Source organism: Talpa europaea (genome assembly GCF_964194135.1).
Source record: "Talpa europaea genome assembly, chromosome: 16".
Lineage (NCBI taxonomy): Eukaryota > Metazoa > Chordata > Mammalia > Eulipotyphla > Talpidae > Talpa > Talpa europaea.
Genome location: NC_140084.1, coordinates 44,530,201 through 44,548,242, shown reverse-complemented (window position 1 = coordinate 44,548,242; position 18,042 = coordinate 44,530,201). Strand labels below are relative to the sequence as shown.

General features: G+C 61.5%; 1 protein-coding gene across 1 annotated transcript; it reads right to left on the bottom strand.

The window, feature by feature from the left end:
* Nucleotides 1–6,441: 6,441 nt before the first annotated feature.
* Nucleotides 6,442–15,265, bottom strand: BCAM (basal cell adhesion molecule (Lutheran blood group)). The gene is made up of 15 exons (XM_084257746.1): nt 15,166–15,265; nt 13,144–13,265; nt 12,460–12,688; nt 12,303–12,373; nt 12,031–12,127; nt 11,766–11,948; nt 11,138–11,274; nt 10,625–10,781; nt 8,613–8,728; nt 8,377–8,518; nt 8,072–8,208; nt 7,752–7,896; nt 7,522–7,666; nt 6,808–6,925; nt 6,442–6,694 (listed from the first exon to the last, which is right to left on the bottom strand). Exons 1-15 carry the CDS (start codon nt 15,248–15,250, stop codon nt 6,689–6,691), a joined length of 1,890 nt encoding a protein of 629 aa, XP_084113872.1. The 5' UTR covers nt 15,251–15,265; the 3' UTR covers nt 6,442–6,688.
* Nucleotides 15,266–18,042: the final 2,777 nt, after the last annotated feature.

Genomic DNA, 18,042 nt, shown 5'->3' with positions numbered 1-18,042 from the left:
GGGGGGCCCGGGGAGGGACTGGGCCCGGGGGGGGGCCCGAGGGCCACTCTGCGGGCGCCGATGGGCTGGGCGGGCGAGCAGGTTTCGGGGGGGCTCGGGCTGCCGGCCAGTTCCCGCCTCAGTCCGCTCTCCCGGCTTTGCTTTCGGGGCCCGGCTCCCCCGGCTCGGCGCCCCCGGCCCCTCTCTGGGTTCTGGCAGTTCGGACTCGCTGACGTCACAGGACCCACCCCTTCCCTCCCCCCCAGCCCAGCCGACCCTAGGCCCCGGCCCCGCCCCCTCGTGCTGTTCTGAGCCCGCCCATTCCCGGGGTTCCACGCCCGTCCGTCCCCGGGAGTCCACGCCCGCCCTTCCCGAGCCCTCGGAGCCCGCCCCTTCCAGGGCGCTACACCTGCCTCGGCCGGGCGCTCGGCCGCCCCTCCCCCAGCGCGAGCGGCCGGCGCCCTCGCGGCCTGCAGGCCCCGCCCCCGCGCGATGGCCACGCCCCCTCTGCGAGGAGGCCCCGCCCCGCGCCCCACCCTCGCTCTACCGGCGGCTCCAAGGTCCTGCCACGCCCCCCTGGAGTTTCGGGCCGCGAGGGCCCCGTGCGGCCACGCCCCGCACGACGGCCCCGCTCGCTCAGCCGTTTTCCCGGGGGCCGTCGCGCCTCTCCCCGGGCGCGCCTCCCCAGCCTAGCCCCGCCCACGCCCTAGCCCCGCCCCCCACAGCAGCCTCTCGTCACACCTGCGTGAGGCACGTGGGCTCCCCGGGCCCGCCCCCAGGGAGCCCCGCCCCCAGGCCCCACCTCCCGGGTTCGAACCCCGCGCCCGGGAGCTGTCCCGCGGCGGCGCACCCCTCGGCACGCCCTCGCCCAGGTCCTGCCCCGGACTCTGGGAGTCGCTGCATCGCTTCTTTCGCGAGACGAAGCGTTTCCTCTGTGTCTCGCAGGGTCTCCCCCGCCCTGTCCCCCGCCGCCGGGCCCGTCCGTCCTCGCGCTGCGGCGACGCGCCGTCGGGCCGCCGCGGTCCTTCCCCCGCTGGTTCTGTGCCACTCGGCCCCGCGCCTCTGTCGCGTGTCCCCGTCACCTCACGCCGCTCCGGCTGCCCCTTTGTCTCTCGCCCGTGTCCCTGGCGTCTCCGGCGTCTCCGCGGCCTCTCGCCCTCCCGGCCCTGCCTCTTGCTGCGTCGCCCCCGCAGCCGCGGCCGCCCGCCCGCTCGCCCTCGGGCCCGCGCCACCGCGTCCCGCGGCCGCCCGCCAGGGGGCAGCACAGGCCGCCCCGCGCGCCGCGCGCCCCGCAGGGCCGGGCCGGGCCGGGCCTCCCGACTCCGCGGGCCCTCCCCGCGTCCTTGTCCCACTTCTGTCCTCCCGGCCGCCCAGCGTCTTTGTGTCTCTCGCTCTGACTCGGCCCCTTTGTCTCTCCCGGCGGCTCCCGCTCCTCCCCGCCCCCACCTACCTCTTCACATTCCTCGGGCTGCCCGGGGGAGCTGGTGGTGCGGCCGCCGGGCGCCTCCTGGAGAGGGCGGGGAGCTGGGGGAGGCCGAGGAGGAGATGCCACTGGGTGTCTGAAACCCCTCGGTTCAGGCCCCGAGGCTGCGAGCGGGTCAGCGAGGGGGAGGGGCAGCCGCCTGGGAGTCCTCACCCTCGCAGGAGGAGCCCCAGGCCTGCCCTCCCTGCCCGCCTGCACCCCCTGAGCTTACTCCCTAGACGGTTATAAGCAGTGGGGACTTACTGGCCGGCATCACGTTTTGGGAAAAACACTATTAAATTTAGTTAGCACTTACTATGTGCCAGGGATAGAATTGAGGGCACTGTCAGTGTTATCTCTTCCCACACAGCACTCGACATGATAAGGAAACTGAGGCACAGAGATGAAGTGACTTGGCCCAAAGACACAGAATTGCAAAATGGTAGATCCAGAATGACTTGTTTTAATTAAGAATCCCACTGAGGGGGCCTCCCCTGATGGCGCAGCGGTTGAGCGCTGGGCTGCGAGGCTGCAGAGGCCAGGCTGCCCGCAGCCTCTGCAGCCTCTCCTGCTGCTCCGCTCAGCAGTGTATTTCAGTCAGTCTGCCTGTTCTGTTCCCCACTCTGTCTCTGGTGAATCCTCTCACCCGCCACCCCATCTCTGGCCTGTACCCCAGCTCTTGTATGCATAAATAAATCTTAGGAAAAAAAAAAAAAGAATCCCACAGAGGGGACCCATTCATGATCTCCATTTCACTGAGAAGTACACTGAGCACAGAGAGAGTCTATACCCCAAGTTATCCAGCAGTGAAGTAGCAGGCTGGGATTTGAATCCAGGCAGTCTGCTCTCCCACCTCTGCTCTCTCACCTACAGATAAGTGTATTTGGCACAAGCCTGGTCTGAGGCCGCAGGACAAATAGTTAAATAATAGATGTGTTCTGGATCTCTTTGTCCTTCTCTTCCCAATCTGAGGTCAGACTAGAGGGCCAGGATAGTTGGGTTTTAGATGCCATCTTTGCTAATAACTTGCTTTGTAAAATTCTGGTCCCCCCATTTCTCCCGTCAACAAAATAATCAGTTCCCAGGGAAACTTCCTCCAGGAAGGCCCTCTAGCACACACTTTTCCCCTGGCCTGACCATGAATGGGCTTAACTCTCTCCTGGCAGTCCTTTGTGGGCAGAGGTGAGACCAGGAGAAAGACCAGGGTGAGACCAGAGGTGAGACCAGGAACTGGAGTTTCATGCCTTCCCAACACCTCCCCCCCTCAGATGCAGGAGGAGACATGTGTCAGGCTGGTCACTGCCATGTGTGTTGACAAGGCTGGGTGGGTCCTTCCTGGGAAGTTGACTTCTCCTGGCACTTGGCTGCCAGGACACAGGGGCACAAGGCCAAAGGCTTCCTGTTGGAGTTGATGCCAAATGTTTTACTTGCCCAGCAACCTCCTTCCCTTCTTCTAGGAGCCCCCCTCCCATTTTCCTAGGAAAGACCCTCCACACCCATTCTTTATATGGGTTGAGAGTGAGACTGACCCAGTGCTGGCCAATCAGAGCACTTCACCCCCTGGCCACAGGGATGGAGGCGTGACTCATTTGTAACCAATGACAATTAGCCCTGAGACTTTGGTTTGAGCTAATAGGAAAGAACACCTCTTTTTGTAGAAATCTGGCACTGTGGGTGGCACCTGAGAAGAGAGACCCTGCCTCTCCATGGATAACAGCAGAGTTGAGAAATAGAAAAGGACAGCTTTATTATTATTTTTAATGAGACCCTCGCCGGTGGCCAGGGATCGAACTGGCGCTGCAGAGGCTGCAGGCAGCCTCGCAACCCAGTGCTCAACCACTGTGCCACCAGGGGAGGCCCAAAAGAACAGCTTTGTGATGAGATTTTCTGAGCTCCTGGATCCAGCTATGCAAGAAGGTAGTCAGTCTTTGAATTTCCTGGTTACGTGAATGGATAATTTTCCTTTCCATATACACACATTTTTTGACCTTTTTCTTTTTGTCGTCATTTGCAACCAAGCAGCATTTAAATAAAACAAATACAGCCTGTGTGTCCAGAAGAGGCATAGATCCTGTAAAGTTTCCAGGTCAGGGAAAGGGAGGGAAGTCAAAAAATTCAGAATTCTTCAAGTGTCCAGGCTTTGAAGGACAGGCAAGCTTGCTACAACTGGGTAAATGGGGAAGATCATTCCAGGTGAGGGGAATAGTAAAGTCACAAAGGCACAAGGTGGGGGTGCGTGTGTGGGAGGGGAGAGTGGGTATATGCGAGGGGCAACATTTCGGAAGATGCTGAATGCCAAGTAAAAGGTGACTCATGCTCCTGAGGACAACAGAGAGCCAGGGAAGGTTGGTGAGCAGGGGGGTGGGGTGGTCTACTCAAAATTTACTTCCAGGAGCTGCAATTCCTGTGATTCACCCTTCCCCCTTGTTCCTGTCCCCTAGACTCTTGGCCAAGATGGGAGGGAGGAGGGGGTCAGACGGAGGAGGGCTCAGGCTGCCATCTGTATGCAAATTGCCTGGGATGCCATGCAGATGAGGGATCTCATGCAAATGTATGCCCTCCTGGGAGGAGATCCAGGCTCCTCCTCTCATTAACTTGAGGATCAGATGCTGGGTAGAAACCCCTTCCTCCCTCAGGTCCCTTCTCCTCCCTCCCCGATCCATCTGTTCCTCCAGCTCCCCACGGCCCCCCCCCCACAAATATCTGCCCTTACAGTGGTATCCCTCCACCTGATCCAGTCACTGGACCAAGGGACCTTCCTCCCTTTTCTCTCTGTTTCTCCGTTTTCCTTGGGCCACCACTACCACCACCACCACCATCATTAATATCATCACGAACCGAACACATACTTTGTGCCTGACTTTGTACTAAACACTTTACATAGTTATCTCATCAAAATTCTCCCAGTCGCCCTATGATCTTCCATGTGTGTCTGCGGATGTCTGTTTAAAGAATATTCAAGAGCATTCGATTCTGCCACATAGAAAACAAGACGGATGACGCAAAGGATGCATTTTAACAAGTAACTCATGAGTGTTGTTAGATTAAGAATATGAACTGAGGGGTCTCCCTGGTGGCGCAAAGGGTTAAGTCTCAGCACTATGAAGCAATCCGCAGCCACTGCAGCATGAGTTCGATCCCCAGCCAGGGAGCTACCCACATGGTGCAGCAGACCTCTCCTGTCTCCCTGCTGCTCCCCTCAGCAGTGTATTTCAGTGGATTCACCTGTTCTGCTTCCCACTCTGTCTCTGGTGGATCCTCTCACCCCCCGCACCTCTGGGTGCATCCCAGTTCTTGTATATATAATAAAATAAATCTTTTAAAAAAGTAATTCTTAAAAAGAAATGTGAACTGAACATATATGGGACTAATGGGCTAAATCCCAAATATTGCTGCATACTCAGGGTGCTTCCCCTTGGGGACTCCCACTGTGTACCCTGAGTCCTACACTCAAGTCATGCAGATTAAAGCTGTGGCTGCCAGTCAGTCAGTCATGGCCAGGTGCATTTGCCCCTGCATGGCCCTGGACCCCTCTGGGTGCCAACCCCCTGGCTTACTTTCCATTCTGGGCATCAAAAACACACCCTGGTAAAAGACAGGACATGGAGCCAGGTGTTCTCCAGAACTCAGATGGTGGGGACCTCTGAATGCTTGTGCCCCAATCTATGTTAGCCTGTTCCATCTCTTTCGCTTGCATCTCATCTTTGTTTTAAATGGATTCAATAAACCACCACGAAATTTAAGAGTCTTGCTTGGGTTGGTGAGTTCTGCTCTGGGGTGTCTGGCCAAGCCTCTCCGAAACCTACCAGGAGGTTCCCACAGCCACTTGCCAATTTCCCACAGCGACAGATTCTACTTTGTCCATTTTGTGGCTGAGCAAACTGAGGGCAGAGAGGAGGAGCCACTTGCAGATTAGAGGCCCCTGAACGCAGAGACCACACAGGGAAGGTGTGGACTCCTCGGAGCAGCCCCGAGTGGGATTTACCTGCATCCAATGAGCTCAGGGCGCTGAAGGCACTTGGCCAAGGTCACGCTGCTCACCTCCCACAGCTTTCCCACTGCTTCTAGGCTGCTGGCCGCAACATCTTCTCCTTGCTGAGAGTAATAATCGCTCCGAATCGCAGATCTTTCTCTGTTTTCGCTGCTTTCTTGCTCCCTAATTCTACTGGTCTGTCTCTGACTCTCTCCAGATGTCCTGCGGCCTGACTGTCTGACCCTAAGGCTCTCTCTCAGCTCAGACTCCCCAGTCCATCCCTCCTCCTCCTCCTCCTAAGTCTTGCCATCCTCTTTGAACCTCCTTTCCCTCCCCTGAGTAAGTCTCTTAGCTGGCCTCACTGCTGCTGCTGTTGCTGTCTCTGCTCTCTAACCCCAATCCCTCATCTGGGCTCCTCCAAGTGACCCTTCCTTCCCCAGGGGACACTTCCACCGCTCCAGAGGCTCCATCCTAATCCCGAATTCCATCCAGTGCACAGCTCCTCTCCAGCCTCAATTCCCTCTGGGGCTCTGGGTGGCAAGAGAAACTGGGAACTTCTCCTTAAGAGGACAGCACCCCACCTCCCCAGCAGGCACTGGTCATCAGGAGCTGAGCTCAGTGCCCTCTGGACCCCCAAATTGCTCTCCTCCACCCCTGGCCAGCTGACTCACCCTCTGCTCTCATTTCTTTCTCCATGACATCAGACTTCTCCTGAGGTCTAGCAAGGGGTGGGAGGGGCAGCTGGGGGGTGGGGTGAGGAGGATCACCTGCACCCCCTTCCCTTCTCATCCCCAGAGGAGGCTCTGGCCACAGGATGGTGTCGAGGTGACAACAGCATTTATTCCAGACTCCAGTGTCCACAGATGATGGGGTGGGGGTGGGGATGGGGAATCCAGTGTCAAGACTATGCAGTAGGACGTCAGGTGGGGGACCAGCCATGGAGGCTGGAGGTAAAAATAGCCAGCAGGCCGACCCTCAGCCTTGTCCCAGGCCCGGCCCTGGGCTTGGATCCAGGAGCTATTCTGGGGCCTGGGAGAGTCACACTCCCAGGAGGAAGATCCCCTCCCACCACCCTCTCTCCCTCCCTGCAGCGGCAGGCGCTTGGAGCTGTAGGTCGGCCCAGCCAGCAGAGGAAGGAAGGGAGGGCCTGGCTGGGCCCACTGAGAGGGAAGGCGGAAGGATGGGAAGGTGGGGGCGGGTGGAGGCTTGAGCAGGGCTGGTTCTTGGTGCCTGCAACGCCAGGTCCAGTGAGCGCCTCTAGGAGTCCCCTGGGCTCAGCACTAGGGGGAGGAGGGAGCCATCAGGTCAGTCCACCCCACCCCTACCCCACCCCCACCCCCACCCTCCACGCACGGCAGGTCTAGTCTCACCAGGGAGCTCGGCCCTCACCCACCTCATCTCCGAAGCCCCCACTGCCACGCTTGGCTCCTCCAGAGGCACCTCCCATAAGAAGGCCTGTCTGTTCCGGTCGCTCTGATCCCGAGTGGCTCAGCTCTGGCTCCCCAGGCGGCCTGGGGGGGGAGGGAGGAGGCAGTGTGTTGGAGGTGGTCTTGTCTGGGGAAGGAATTGGAAGTGGGGTCTGTCCGGTGGGCGTGATGGGGGGGCGGTGGGAAGGGCTTGGGGATGGGGTGGGGGTGGTAATGGCATTGGGGTTAGGTGGAAGAGGTCTTGCAGGTGCGCTGGGAACAGAGTCGGGGGTAGCTTTGGCGTGGCTGTGGATTGGCATCATGGGGGGTGGGGCCTGGAGGTGGGGTTGGGCGGGGAAAGATCTGGAGTGAGGAGTGGGAAGGAGATGGGGTTGGAAGGGGCTGGGAACAACCGGGATGTGGCTCCACTTGGGTTTGGCGCTTGCGGAGGGGATGGCTGGGGACGCTCATGGCAGGGTTGGCCGGAGGTGAAATGGGGATGGGTTTGAGGCCAGCTAGGAAGTGGGTTCGGGGTTGGCACTGGACGTGGAGGTGAGGCTGAGACAGGTTAAGCTGGGTTTGGCGCTGGGGATGGGGTGGTTTGGGGTTGCAGTGGAGCTGGAGGCTGGAGGGGGGATTGCATCTCACTGGTGATGGGGTTGGGGTGGGCGGTGATGTGGGAGTTGGTTGGGGCCACTCACGGGGCACCCTTCTCCCCGCTCCGGCAGCATCTAGGGCGCCCCTTGCGTCTCATGCAGTAGAAGGCGGCAATGACGAGGAGCAGGAGGCCAACGCTGACGGCCACGGCTAAGACGGCCACTCCGGCCTGGGCAGCCTGGGGGGCCACTGCAGGGGCAGGACAGAGCAGGACGCGGTCAGCCGGCACCCTGGACCGCCCCGTGCCGGGCTCCTGTCCCACGCTCACGCTCACCAGTGCCGAAGTGGAAGACGTGGTGGGTGTTCCCGTAGGGGTTGGAGGCCTCACAGGACACACCGTCTCGGCTCAGGGCACTGGTGACCTTCAGGGTCAGGGAGCTGCTCACCCAGCCCTGCCCCCCAGGGGCCGGTTCTGCTGGCTGTGGAGGCTCGGGTCAGGCCAGGCACAGGGGGTCAAGGACTGGGGTGAGGGTAGAGGTGGCGATGTCCAGTCCTCAGGGAAGCAGGAGCGGGGACACAATGCTGGGGTCCGTGAGGAGGCAGGGTCCCCCCATCAGGGGCTTGGGGAGGGCTCAGGGTGGGGGTGTTCCTTACACTGCCACCCAACTGGCTCCAGGTGACTTTGGGTTCTGGGTAGCCTCGGGCAGAGCAGGTGAGTGTGACTTCATCTCCTTCCCTCCAGCTGCCCTCTATGTGGGGCTGAGTCTCCTCTGGCCTCAGCTCAGGGGCCCCTGCAGGTGGGAGATGGGGAGGGAGTGAGCTGAGCTACACCAGGGGGAGGGGTGGGGGAGGGAAAACAACCAAGTAGCGGGCAGAGGGACCAGCCACGAGCCCACCCCGTGTCCTGCCCCCCCCCCCACCTCCACTGTTCCCATCCCAGGGCGCCCCCACCACCAAACCTTGGACCAGCAGCCTGACGCTCCGGGTGCGGCTGAGGAGGGGCACGGTGGGCGTGGAGGCCTCACATATGTAGGTACCAGCGGAATCGAAGGTGATGCCTCTGAGTGAGAGCGTGGGGCCGTCCCCCAGCGGTACCGAGTCCTGGAGAGGGTAGGCGAAGAGGCCAGGGGCGCATAAGAAGGGGAGAGGGTGGTGGAAGGGCGGTCCCAGTGTGGGGGGCTTCCTTCCCTCTCACCTTGGTCCAGCGGAGGGCAGGGGCGGGCAGTCCTCGGACAGAGCAGTTGGCAGTTGTGTTGCTGCCCAGGCGCAAGGAAAGCTCTTCTCCAGTGCTGAGCTCGAGGGGGTCCAGGTCTGGAGGGGGGTACAGACCGTCACTTTCCCCGGACCCTCACCCACTCGCTCAGGGGCTCTCCAGGGCTGTTGGGGGTTCAGACGTGAAGGGACCGAGGAAGCAGAGAACACAGTGTATTCCTTATTCTCCCATCTCTGCGGACTCTGCAGGCCAAAGCTCTGGCCCAAACCTCACTCCAGAATTTGGGCCTGACTTGACCCCTTTGCTCCAGAGCTGGCATCTAGGCCCAGGTCAGCAGATAACTTTGGAGGGGTGAGGTGTTCCTCCCTGGCTCACCACTCAAGCCCTTTGCTTAAGCCCAGCCCCCTGCCTCCCCCTCACACTCTGATTCTTTCATCAAGTCTTGCCACTGTAATGGGCCCTTCCAGGACTTTCCATCTCTAGCCCCAGGCCCGACTGCCTTAATACTGCAGTCACCAAGGCATTGGTCTCCTTGTTGCACCAGACTCACCCTCTCCTCTGCTGAACAGCCAGCGGGCCACGGGCTGGCCCTCTCCTGTATTTGAAAATGCAGCACTCTTGGGATCAAGGCCAAATTTGTCGAGGAAGCCAAAAGATCCCCCCTGGTCTTCTTAAGATCCTGCTCCTTTCTTTGACCTAATCTCCCACCCTCCCCATGGCCCCTGAGCTCCAGCTACCCCGCTCTCTTGCCATTTTATGCCCATCTGCCTACTTGGGTCCTGCCTCAGGGTCTTTGCACCTGCTGTTCCCTCTGCTTGGAATGCTCTTCTGGCTCCTTGCATCTCTAATTCCATTCTTTGGTTTCCTACTCAGATGTCCTCTTCTCAGAGGCCTCTCTGTCCCCTGATCATGGGCTGTCAGTGCTCCCCTTCAGTGCTGAAGGATTTTCTCCCCAGCTGTTGAGAAGAGCGTCAGCTGTGGGCCCTCAGCTGTCAAGCCCTCCCTGGGAACTGCCTCAGCTGCAGAGAACCCCTTGTTCAAGGTCACGTCCCCTTCCCCCGGCAGCCCGCATCCCACAACTGGTTGATGCGGGGTGTAAGGGCCTGTGGCCTGCCTCCCTTGCCCCAGCTGGTGCTTCCAAGTGTCGAGTGTGTGTGTGTTGGGGGGGCCTCAAGGTCTTGTTTAGATTGCATCCCAGCTTCTCCTTCTGCCCAATCCTACCTCCTTGACCCCTAATAGATGTGGGTTCCACAGAATTCCCCATAAACTTCCTGTCTGCAGCTCTCCCGGGGATGCAGCCTGCAACTCCCCCTCCTGGTCTGGCCAGTTCTTTATCCTGTCACTGTGTTGGTGCCTCCAAGTGTCTTCTTTCTTTAGCTTTTGCCATCTGTCTCCCCACTGGACTGGGAGTTCTGTGAAAGCGGGGCCTGGGGTGTCTTGTTCACAGATGTGTCCCTGAGATCTGGCACAGGGGCTGACCCCGGGAATGGAGGCATGAGGAGGGCTGAGGAAGAACAGTCTTTGCCCAGGGCTGGGGGGAGGGGGGCAAGTGCACTGAGAGGTTCTTAGAAGAGTGGGAGCCAAGAGCTTGGTGGAGAAGACGGGAGTCGAGGTAGGAATGAGGAGGGAAGCTTGGGGTGTGATGAGAGGAATGTTTGCAGGGAGAAAGGTCAGCCAAAGGTGAAGCCAGACAGGCTGGAGTGCGTCACACGGGCTTTCTCTGGAGGGAACTAGGGAGCCATAGCAGGTTCTAAGCAGGGAAATGTCTTGGGCTTCATAAAGAAGCCCCCTGGTTGCCTCGTGGGGATGCTGGAGGGGGCTGGGGTAGGGGCCTGGGGGCATGAGAGGGACATCAGGACCAAGGGTCAGGGAGCAGAGAAAGGGTCAGAGGCAGAGTATTTGAGGTGACAGGGCAACTGCAGGGCTGTGGGGTCGGGGTGAGGGAGAGGAAGCAGCTGGCGTCGGGGCACCCTCCCCCGGCTCAGGCCGCTCACAGGCCACACGCAGCTCCAGGGTCTGGGAGAGCTCCGCGTCCTCCGCTGCGTCGTAGTCCTCCACCCTGCAGCCGTAGGTTCCGCTTTGGCTCCGCTGCACCCCCTCCAGGGTCAAGTTCCCCTCAAGGTTTGTTTTCAGCACATCCTCCTGCTTGTCCTGGGTGACCGGGGATGAAGAACTTGGTTCAGGAGTCACGCAACTCTGGGGGCGGGGGAGTCCGCCCAGGGCTGGGGGTGAGAGGCGGGCAGCTCGGCAGGTCAGTGGTCACCAGGTCAGCATCACACTAGGTCAAAGTCCACTCAAGGACGGAGTCAGAGGCCCTGTTTGGTCAGGGGTCCCCCAAGTCAGGTCTTAGGCTAAGTCAGGACTCCCTCAGGCCCGGGCTCAGAGATCCGTTAGTTCCTGGTCCCTGGTCCCCCGCCCGGCCAAGCCGGGGGCCACCCAGGTCCCACGTCGCAAGTCGGTGCAGGTGCGGATGTCACAGAGGTCAGGGACTGGGGGGGGTGGGTCACCTGAAGGCGGAAAAACGTGTACTCCGGACTGGGGCTGCCGTCCCCCCGGCAGAACAGCTGGACGGGGTCGCCCTCGCGCACCCAGCCCTCTGTGGTGGCCGGGCTGCCCACCCAGAACTGCACGTGCTCCGTGGGATCTAAGGGACGGGCGGAAGGGGCGAGTCAGGGCCGACTCAGACTGCGGGTCAAGGATCGGGCGGGTCACGGGCAAAAGACAGGGCTGGACTAAGGGGCAGAGGTCACAGGTGAGAGGTCACAGGTTTTGAGGTTCAGGTTCTCACTTGTTCTGAGAGAGGGAACCAGAGGTCAGAGCTTGAGATAAACTGAGCATCCAGGCAAAGGGGAAAGAGGAAGAGGAGCCAGAAGAGCATTGTCATCCAGGCAAAGGGGAAGAGGGTGGAACCCTCTTGTGCCATGAGTTGAGGTTAGAGGGGGGCTTGTGCCATGAGTTGAGGTTAGAGGTCAGAGGTTGGCGGCCAGCTAGCGTGGCCCCAGGGGGGTGGCGTCGTGGGCCGAAGGGGAGTAGGCCTGGAGGGTCAGGCCTGGAGAGTCAGGGTGGGCCTGGAGGGTCAGGCCTCAGAGAGATGTGGGGCCCAAAGTAGGGGGGTCAGGGCCGGCGTGGACTCACAGTGCAGGGTGAGGTGGAAGGGGGCGCTGTCCAGGCGGCCGTGGCGGCCGTTGGGCAACTTGTAGCGCGCAGAGCAGTGGAAGGTGGAGTCCCGGTCGGCCTTGTGGAGCCGCAGGTAGAGGGTGCTGGTGAGAGACTGCAGTCCTGAGGCCTCCCGGACGGTGCGGCTGGTCGTGTAGCCCTCTGGGAGAGCAGGAAGGGCGTCAGCCAGCCTCGGGCCTCTCCCCGCCCCCCCCACGGCCAGCTGGGCTCCCGCGCTCCTCACCTGAGTTCACCTCCATTGGCACCCCCAGGAGCTGCCCGTTCCGATACCATGTGATCTGGGGGACCGGGTTCCCGTTGAGGCTGGTGCAGGTGGCGATCTGAGGGGGACACAGTGTGGCTGTGAAGAAGGGGTCCCCTCTCCTTTGGGACTTCTCCCCACTCAGATACACTTGTCTGGCCCCCTGCTTCTCCTCCTTTGCTACCCTGGAGTCCAGGCCCCCCTGTTCCCTCCTCCCACTGAACCCAGAAATCTCGCCACCACCACCCCCATACCTCCTGGGCAAAGTCCTCCATTACAGACAGTATGCCTTTGTTGGGGGCGACCTCGGTGGCCTCTGGCTTGGCTGTGGGAGAGATGTCACTGTGGGGAGCCCCTTCTCTGGGCTCTCACCTGCCCGCCCCTTCACGGAGGGGGGGTCGGGACACTCACCGAACACGTGGAGCCTCACGGTGGCCTCCGCGGTGCCCGCGGCCCCCGCCCTCACTACGCACACATAGTCCCGCTCGTCGCCCACCTGGGCCTCGGCCAGCACCAGGCGCCCCTGGGAGTCCAACCGGTAGGGGGGGCTGCGGCCCCTGGAGTCTTGCACCTGGTTCTGGAACTGGGAGCCCTGCTGCTCCGCCGATGCCAGGAGGTGGCGGCCCCCAGAGCGGTCGGGCTGTGGGGGGGAGAGCCTCAGTGTCCCTCTTTCTGCTTTTCTGGGGTCTCTTTTCCCCTTGTGTGCTCTCGCTCTAGTCCCTCTGCCCTCTCCCCACCATTTCCCTCGCCCCATCTCACTTTCTCTCCTGCCCCCCGCCCCCCTCTCTCTGCTTCTTATTTCTCTTCAGCCCTGCCTGGGTCTCTGGCTTTCTGGGCGTCTCTTTGCAAGTTCTCTCTCAGGAGCCAGCAAGCCCTCTAAAGCGGGGTTTCTTCATTCTAGTCTCAGGGATGCCTGGACATCAGCCCCTTGCCCTGGCTGGGCCTCAGTTGGGATCTGGCAAATGGAAAGGGAGCTTGGCAGAGCTTTTAGGATCCTTGGGGCTCTGGTGAGGGAATGGATGTTTGGAGCCTGTCTGAGTCCTGACTTCCAGGCCCCTCTCTGCAGCCCCCTGGTCGCCAGCCCCCACCACTCACCAGGAACCACTCCAGCACAAAATGGTCCAGGGCCTCCAAGAGGGTACAGTCCAGGGTGACCGAGTCCCCTCTCATCACCTCCACCAGAGGGGGCACAGACAAGTGCACCTCAGCCAAGGTACCTATGGGAGATCAATTGGTCTTTCTAGGACAAGCACCCATAGGAAAAGCCTTCCAGAAAGAGCCCCTCCCCCCTCAGATCCAGGAGTCCAAGCCCCCACCCCTTCCTTCCCTAGGACCCACGAGTTTGGGTAACCTGAGGGTACTTTTCTCCCTCAATAGTGGGGGTTTGATCCTTTAGCTCCCTCCTCCCTGAGACCCAGGTGTCCAGGCCCCCAGCTGCTCCTCCCTGAGACCAGGACTCTGAGCCCCTCTTCCTTCAGACACAGCATCTCTCTCCCTCCATCTCTCATCTCTGCGCCTCTGACCCCCACAGCATTTCTCTCATCTCTCCCTTCACGTCCAGAACCAAGGCCTCCTCCCCTGGGCCACACATGTCTGGTGGCCTCCATTCAGTCTCTCTGGGGTGAAGTCACTTTTCCTTGCTTCTCCCGCCAGCCCAACGCCTCTCAAGGGCAGGGCGAGGGCTTGTCCCGAGGACTTTCTCCCCATGTGCAGGGCCTGATATGGTGACCGCAGTCCATGTCTCTCTCCAGCATGTGTCTCTTATCTGGGTCTTCATCTCTTAGTTCCACTGTCTCTGTCTCTGCCTCTCCCTGTGTCTCTCTCTGCCTGTCCCTCTCAGTCTCCATCTCAGTCCCTGGGGCTCTCCCTCGAGAGTGGGGGGCTGGGGCTGGGGTGTAGGCTGGGGCTGGGCCTGGAGCTCAGGCAGGATGGGTGTGTGGGGGCGGTGAGGGGGGACAGGGCTGGGCAGGTTTCAGGAATGTGGGAGGGACAGGCTGGCTCAGACCTGCCCCACCTGGCGCCAGAGCCCCCTACCTGCCCCCTCAGCCCCCAGCCTCTCAGATAGGGCCAGGGAGAGGGGAAGGTACATCACCTGGAACAGGACAGGACTGAGGTCTGGCCCTGGTCCTGAGGGAGTGGGGAGCTGGGGGGCCCCGGGACTCCCTGCCTGGCCCCGGGGGAGCTAGGCGGGGAGCCTCTCCTCAGTCCCAGGATCCTGGCGGATAGAGCTGCTCTCATTGGAGAAACCACACTCTCGCACCCTCCGGGCTGGGATCCTGGCCTCAGCTCTCCGTTCTTAGAACCTCCTTTCCCTTCCCCGCCCAGCTTGGCCCAGCCCTGCCCCTGGGGACCCACTATTTGCCAGGCTTGTGCCAGGGGCCTGGGTTCCCAGGCACCCACCTCTGGCCCAGGCCTACCCCATGGGAGGGGGTCGAGTGGCAGGCAGACCACAGATCTCTTTTTCCCGATCCCCCTCATCTTTCTGTCCCTCTGCCGCCGGCCTGCAGGGCCCCTGCCACAGCCACGCAGGTGTGTGGACTTATCAGGGGCCCTAGGAAGGGGGCACTGTCACTGGAATCACTTTGCTCCACAGCAGCCGGCTGAGGCAGGCGCCAGCCCTCTCCTGAGGGGGGCGGGCTCTTTCCAGCGCCTGGGCTCCCATCTAGGTTGGGGGACAACCTCACAAGGATGTGGCTGACTGGGTTCTGGCCGCAGAATCCCTAGCCCTCTCAAAGCTTGAGAACCTGCGAAAGGGAACCCCCAGGGTTCCAGTCTTCTGGGTCCCCAGGGGGGCTACTCCAGCCATAGGAGGCCTGGACCCCTGGGTTTGAGAGAGCAGGGGAGTGGGGGCCCCGAGTTTTAGGAGCTGAGGACCCACCCTTCTGGGTCCCCAGCGGGGAGGGGCTGCGTTCTCAGGTAGTCTAATCCACGGCTGCGGTATCCCCAGCTTCTGTGCCAGGCTCTCCCCAGGTCTCTCGTGAAAGGAGCTCCCCTATTCTGCTTTCCTGGGGTCCCCAGGTTTTGCTTCCCGGGGTAGCCGAAAGTCCCCTCCCCTTCCCTTCCCGGGGTCCTCCAGGGCCGCCCCTGAGTGCGCCCTGCTCTGAGCCCGAGCCGTACCTGGGTGCGCCCCCAGCAGGAGCGCGAGCACCAGCAGCCGCGCGGCCCGGCGGCGGGGCCGGGCGGGGGTGCCCCGGGGCTCCATGTTCACGGCGGCGGCTGCGGCGGCGCTGACTGAGCCCGGGCTGCGGCGGGGCGACCGCGGGACAGGGAGGAGGCCCCGCCCCCGGCGCCCCGCCCCGCCCCGCCCGCCGGCCCCCCTCTTCCCCCTAAACCGGGCGCGGGGCCAGGACCTCCCACTGCCCGCAGCAGACCTCCTAGCGGTGCCGGAGCGGGGCTCTCTGCCCCCAGCCCCGCTGCTGCGCGCCCCGATCAGGGCCCGCGCGGCCGGCCAGACTGACCAGTCCAGCCAGCGTCCTGCGCCCGAGCTCCCCGGACAGCTGCGGACCCTTCCCCGCCAGGGGCCTTGGGGACTCATGCCCGCCACGGCCACTGGCGTGGACCCGCCTCTCCCGTGGCCCATTTACCCAGCCGAGCCCATCCAACCGGTGGCCGGGCTGCCCTCTCTCCTCCCGGCCAGCGCCCCCGGGGTGGCCAGGGCTCGCGCTGGCCTGTCCAGCACAGCCGCGGCCCCCAGGCTGGCCCGTGCGCTCGCCTCCCGCAGAAGGACCAGTGAAGCCGGGCTGAGCGGGGCTGGGCTCTCCCGGGCTGCCCAGTGAGTGGCCGGCGGCCCGTGTTCCCCCGCAGCTGCCGGCCAGCGGCCTGGAAAGCCTCTCCCTCTGTGCCCAGCCAAGCCCGGCCCTGCGGCCAGGGCTCAGGACCGCGCTCCTTCCTGCCTGCCCAGTGGTCTGGAACCTTCTCTCCAGTGGGTTTCAGATCCCAGTTCTGCCCGGGCAGGCGTCTGCGATGACAGGGGGGCTGCGGGGTGCTTTCTCCTCGGCCCTCCTCTGTAGGGCCCTCCCTCTCTTCCCCCCATCCAGGGAATCCCAGGAATGCCACCCCCCTTCTTCCCTCCTTCTCCCCTTCTCTCCCTCCCAACCTGGGGGGGGGGAGGGGGAAGAGATGGGGCTGGCAGGGCAGGTGAGCGGGGGAGGGGAGGAAGCCAGGGCACTTGAGAGGAGGGAAGAGGAGCCTGGGTCACAGGTCGGGGTGGGGGGGGGGTGTGTGTCACAGATCTGTCTGCCCCAGGCTCCCACAAGCCTGGTTTGATTGGCTGCTGGCTGGGGGTGCTGGTGGGGGTGGGGAGCAAGGGAGGGAGACGTCACTGGTTACCCCAGGGAAGCTGGGCCTGGGCCCTGGTCAGAATGGCTGGTCAAGCTGGGAGAGATTCCCCAGCCCCCTGATCAGACTGGGGGCCACTGCTAAGCTGGCTTTGCCAGGAGCCACAGAGAATGGATTCCAGGTCAGCCTGCGAGTGTCCATCAGACTGGTCAAGGCTACCGAGTCACAGCTGACACAGGGCAGCAATTGTTATCCAGGGAGAGGTGACCTTTTCCTATTAACTTCACCATCCCTTCCACCAGGATGCCCTCGCTGCCCCCTGGCTGGGTGGGGTACACCCCTTCACTTCCTCACCTCAGCCCTGTTCGCTCTGGCTGGTCCCTGTCTGGGGGTGTGTCTGTCACCCCGACTGGGCTGTGGACCTGTAAGGGCAGACCCAGGGCTGTCTCCATCACTGCTACGTCCCCAGCACAAGACGGAGGCACAGAGCAGACACTTGGAGAAGGTCTGCGAGGCTCAGACTTAGGAGCACCCTGGCTCAGTTGGCCAACCCCTCTCAGACAGGCTCCGCACAGGTCATGGGATACACAGGCACACGCTCACTCATGGACGCAGGCAGCCCCGAGCTCCCTGGCAAGCTCACACACTGGGACCCCATGCACCCACTGCTCCCAGCTCTTCTGGCCCTACTGCTTGGGCTGACCCCCTGAAGTGGTCTCTTCCACCTGCCTCAAGACCCCAACCAGATGAGGTCCTAGGTGAGGGGACTATATGGAGAATGCATGGAGAAGTCACAAACACCAGCCTCGGTCCCTCACAGACTTGCAGAAAGTAGTGCTGTGACGTCACCTGCCCCTGTCCCCTACAATTCATTCCCACAAAATAGCCAGAGGGATCCCATTAAAGTGTGAGTCAGCTCAGGTCACCCTCATGCTCAGGATCTTCCCCTGGTTCCTCTGACTCCTGAAGGAAAGCGAAAGTCTCCTCCAGGAGTCACAGGGTCACCCATCTGGCCTGTGTCACCTCCCTGACCCCATCTCATCTTCCCTTCTCTTCCCCTCCTGACTCTGCTTTTGCCACCCTCGCCTCCGGGCTACCATGTTTTCCAATCCAGGCCTGTTCCAGCTTCAGGAACTTTGCACTTGCTTTCCCTCTGCTAGGATAGTCTTCCCCCCACACAACTCCTCCGGGCGCTTGCTGCAAATCTCCACCCCAGTGTCAACATCCAGCATCAATTCATCCAAGAGGGCCTCCCTGGTGGTGCAAGGGGTTAAGCACAGCACTGTGAAGCTATCTGCAGTCTCTGCAGCACAAGCTCGATTCCTGGCCTGCCAGGGAGCAACCCCCATGGCGCAGCAGAGCTCTCCTGTCTTGCCCGCTGCTCACTCAGCAGTGTATTTCAGTCAATCTGCCTGTTCTGCTCCCCACTCTGTGTGAATCCTCTCACCCCCCACACCTCTAACCTGTACCCCAGTTCTTGTATGCATAAATCTTAAAAAAAAAAATTCATCCAAGAGCTTCCCATGACCATCTTTGTAAAATGGGGCTCCTGCTACCCAATCTCTGCTACTGGCCTTCTCTTACTGCATTTCCCCCCAGAGCCCTCATCTCTGTCACCTATTATTTTATTTTTTTCACTTTGCACAGAACTATTTCTTTCACCATTGTCTCTCCAGTGCCTAGAAGAGTGTGTGGCTAGAGGAAGAGCCAAGTAAA

Excerpts from the sequence above, each read along its gene's own strand:
- BCAM (XM_084257746.1), bottom strand. The coding sequence starts at position 15,250 with ATGGAGCCCCGGGGCACCCCCGCCCGGCCCCGCCGCCGGGCCGCGCGG. Across the intron at positions 8,729-10,624 it reads CCTGGAGCTGCGTGTGGCCT|ACCTGGACCCCCTCGAGCTC; the intron begins GTGAGCGGCCTG and ends ACCCCCCTCCAG. Across the intron at positions 7,897-8,071 it reads GGAGCCAGTTGGGTGGCAGT|CCAGCAGAACCGGCCCCTGG; the intron begins GTAAGGAACACC and ends GAGCCTCCACAG.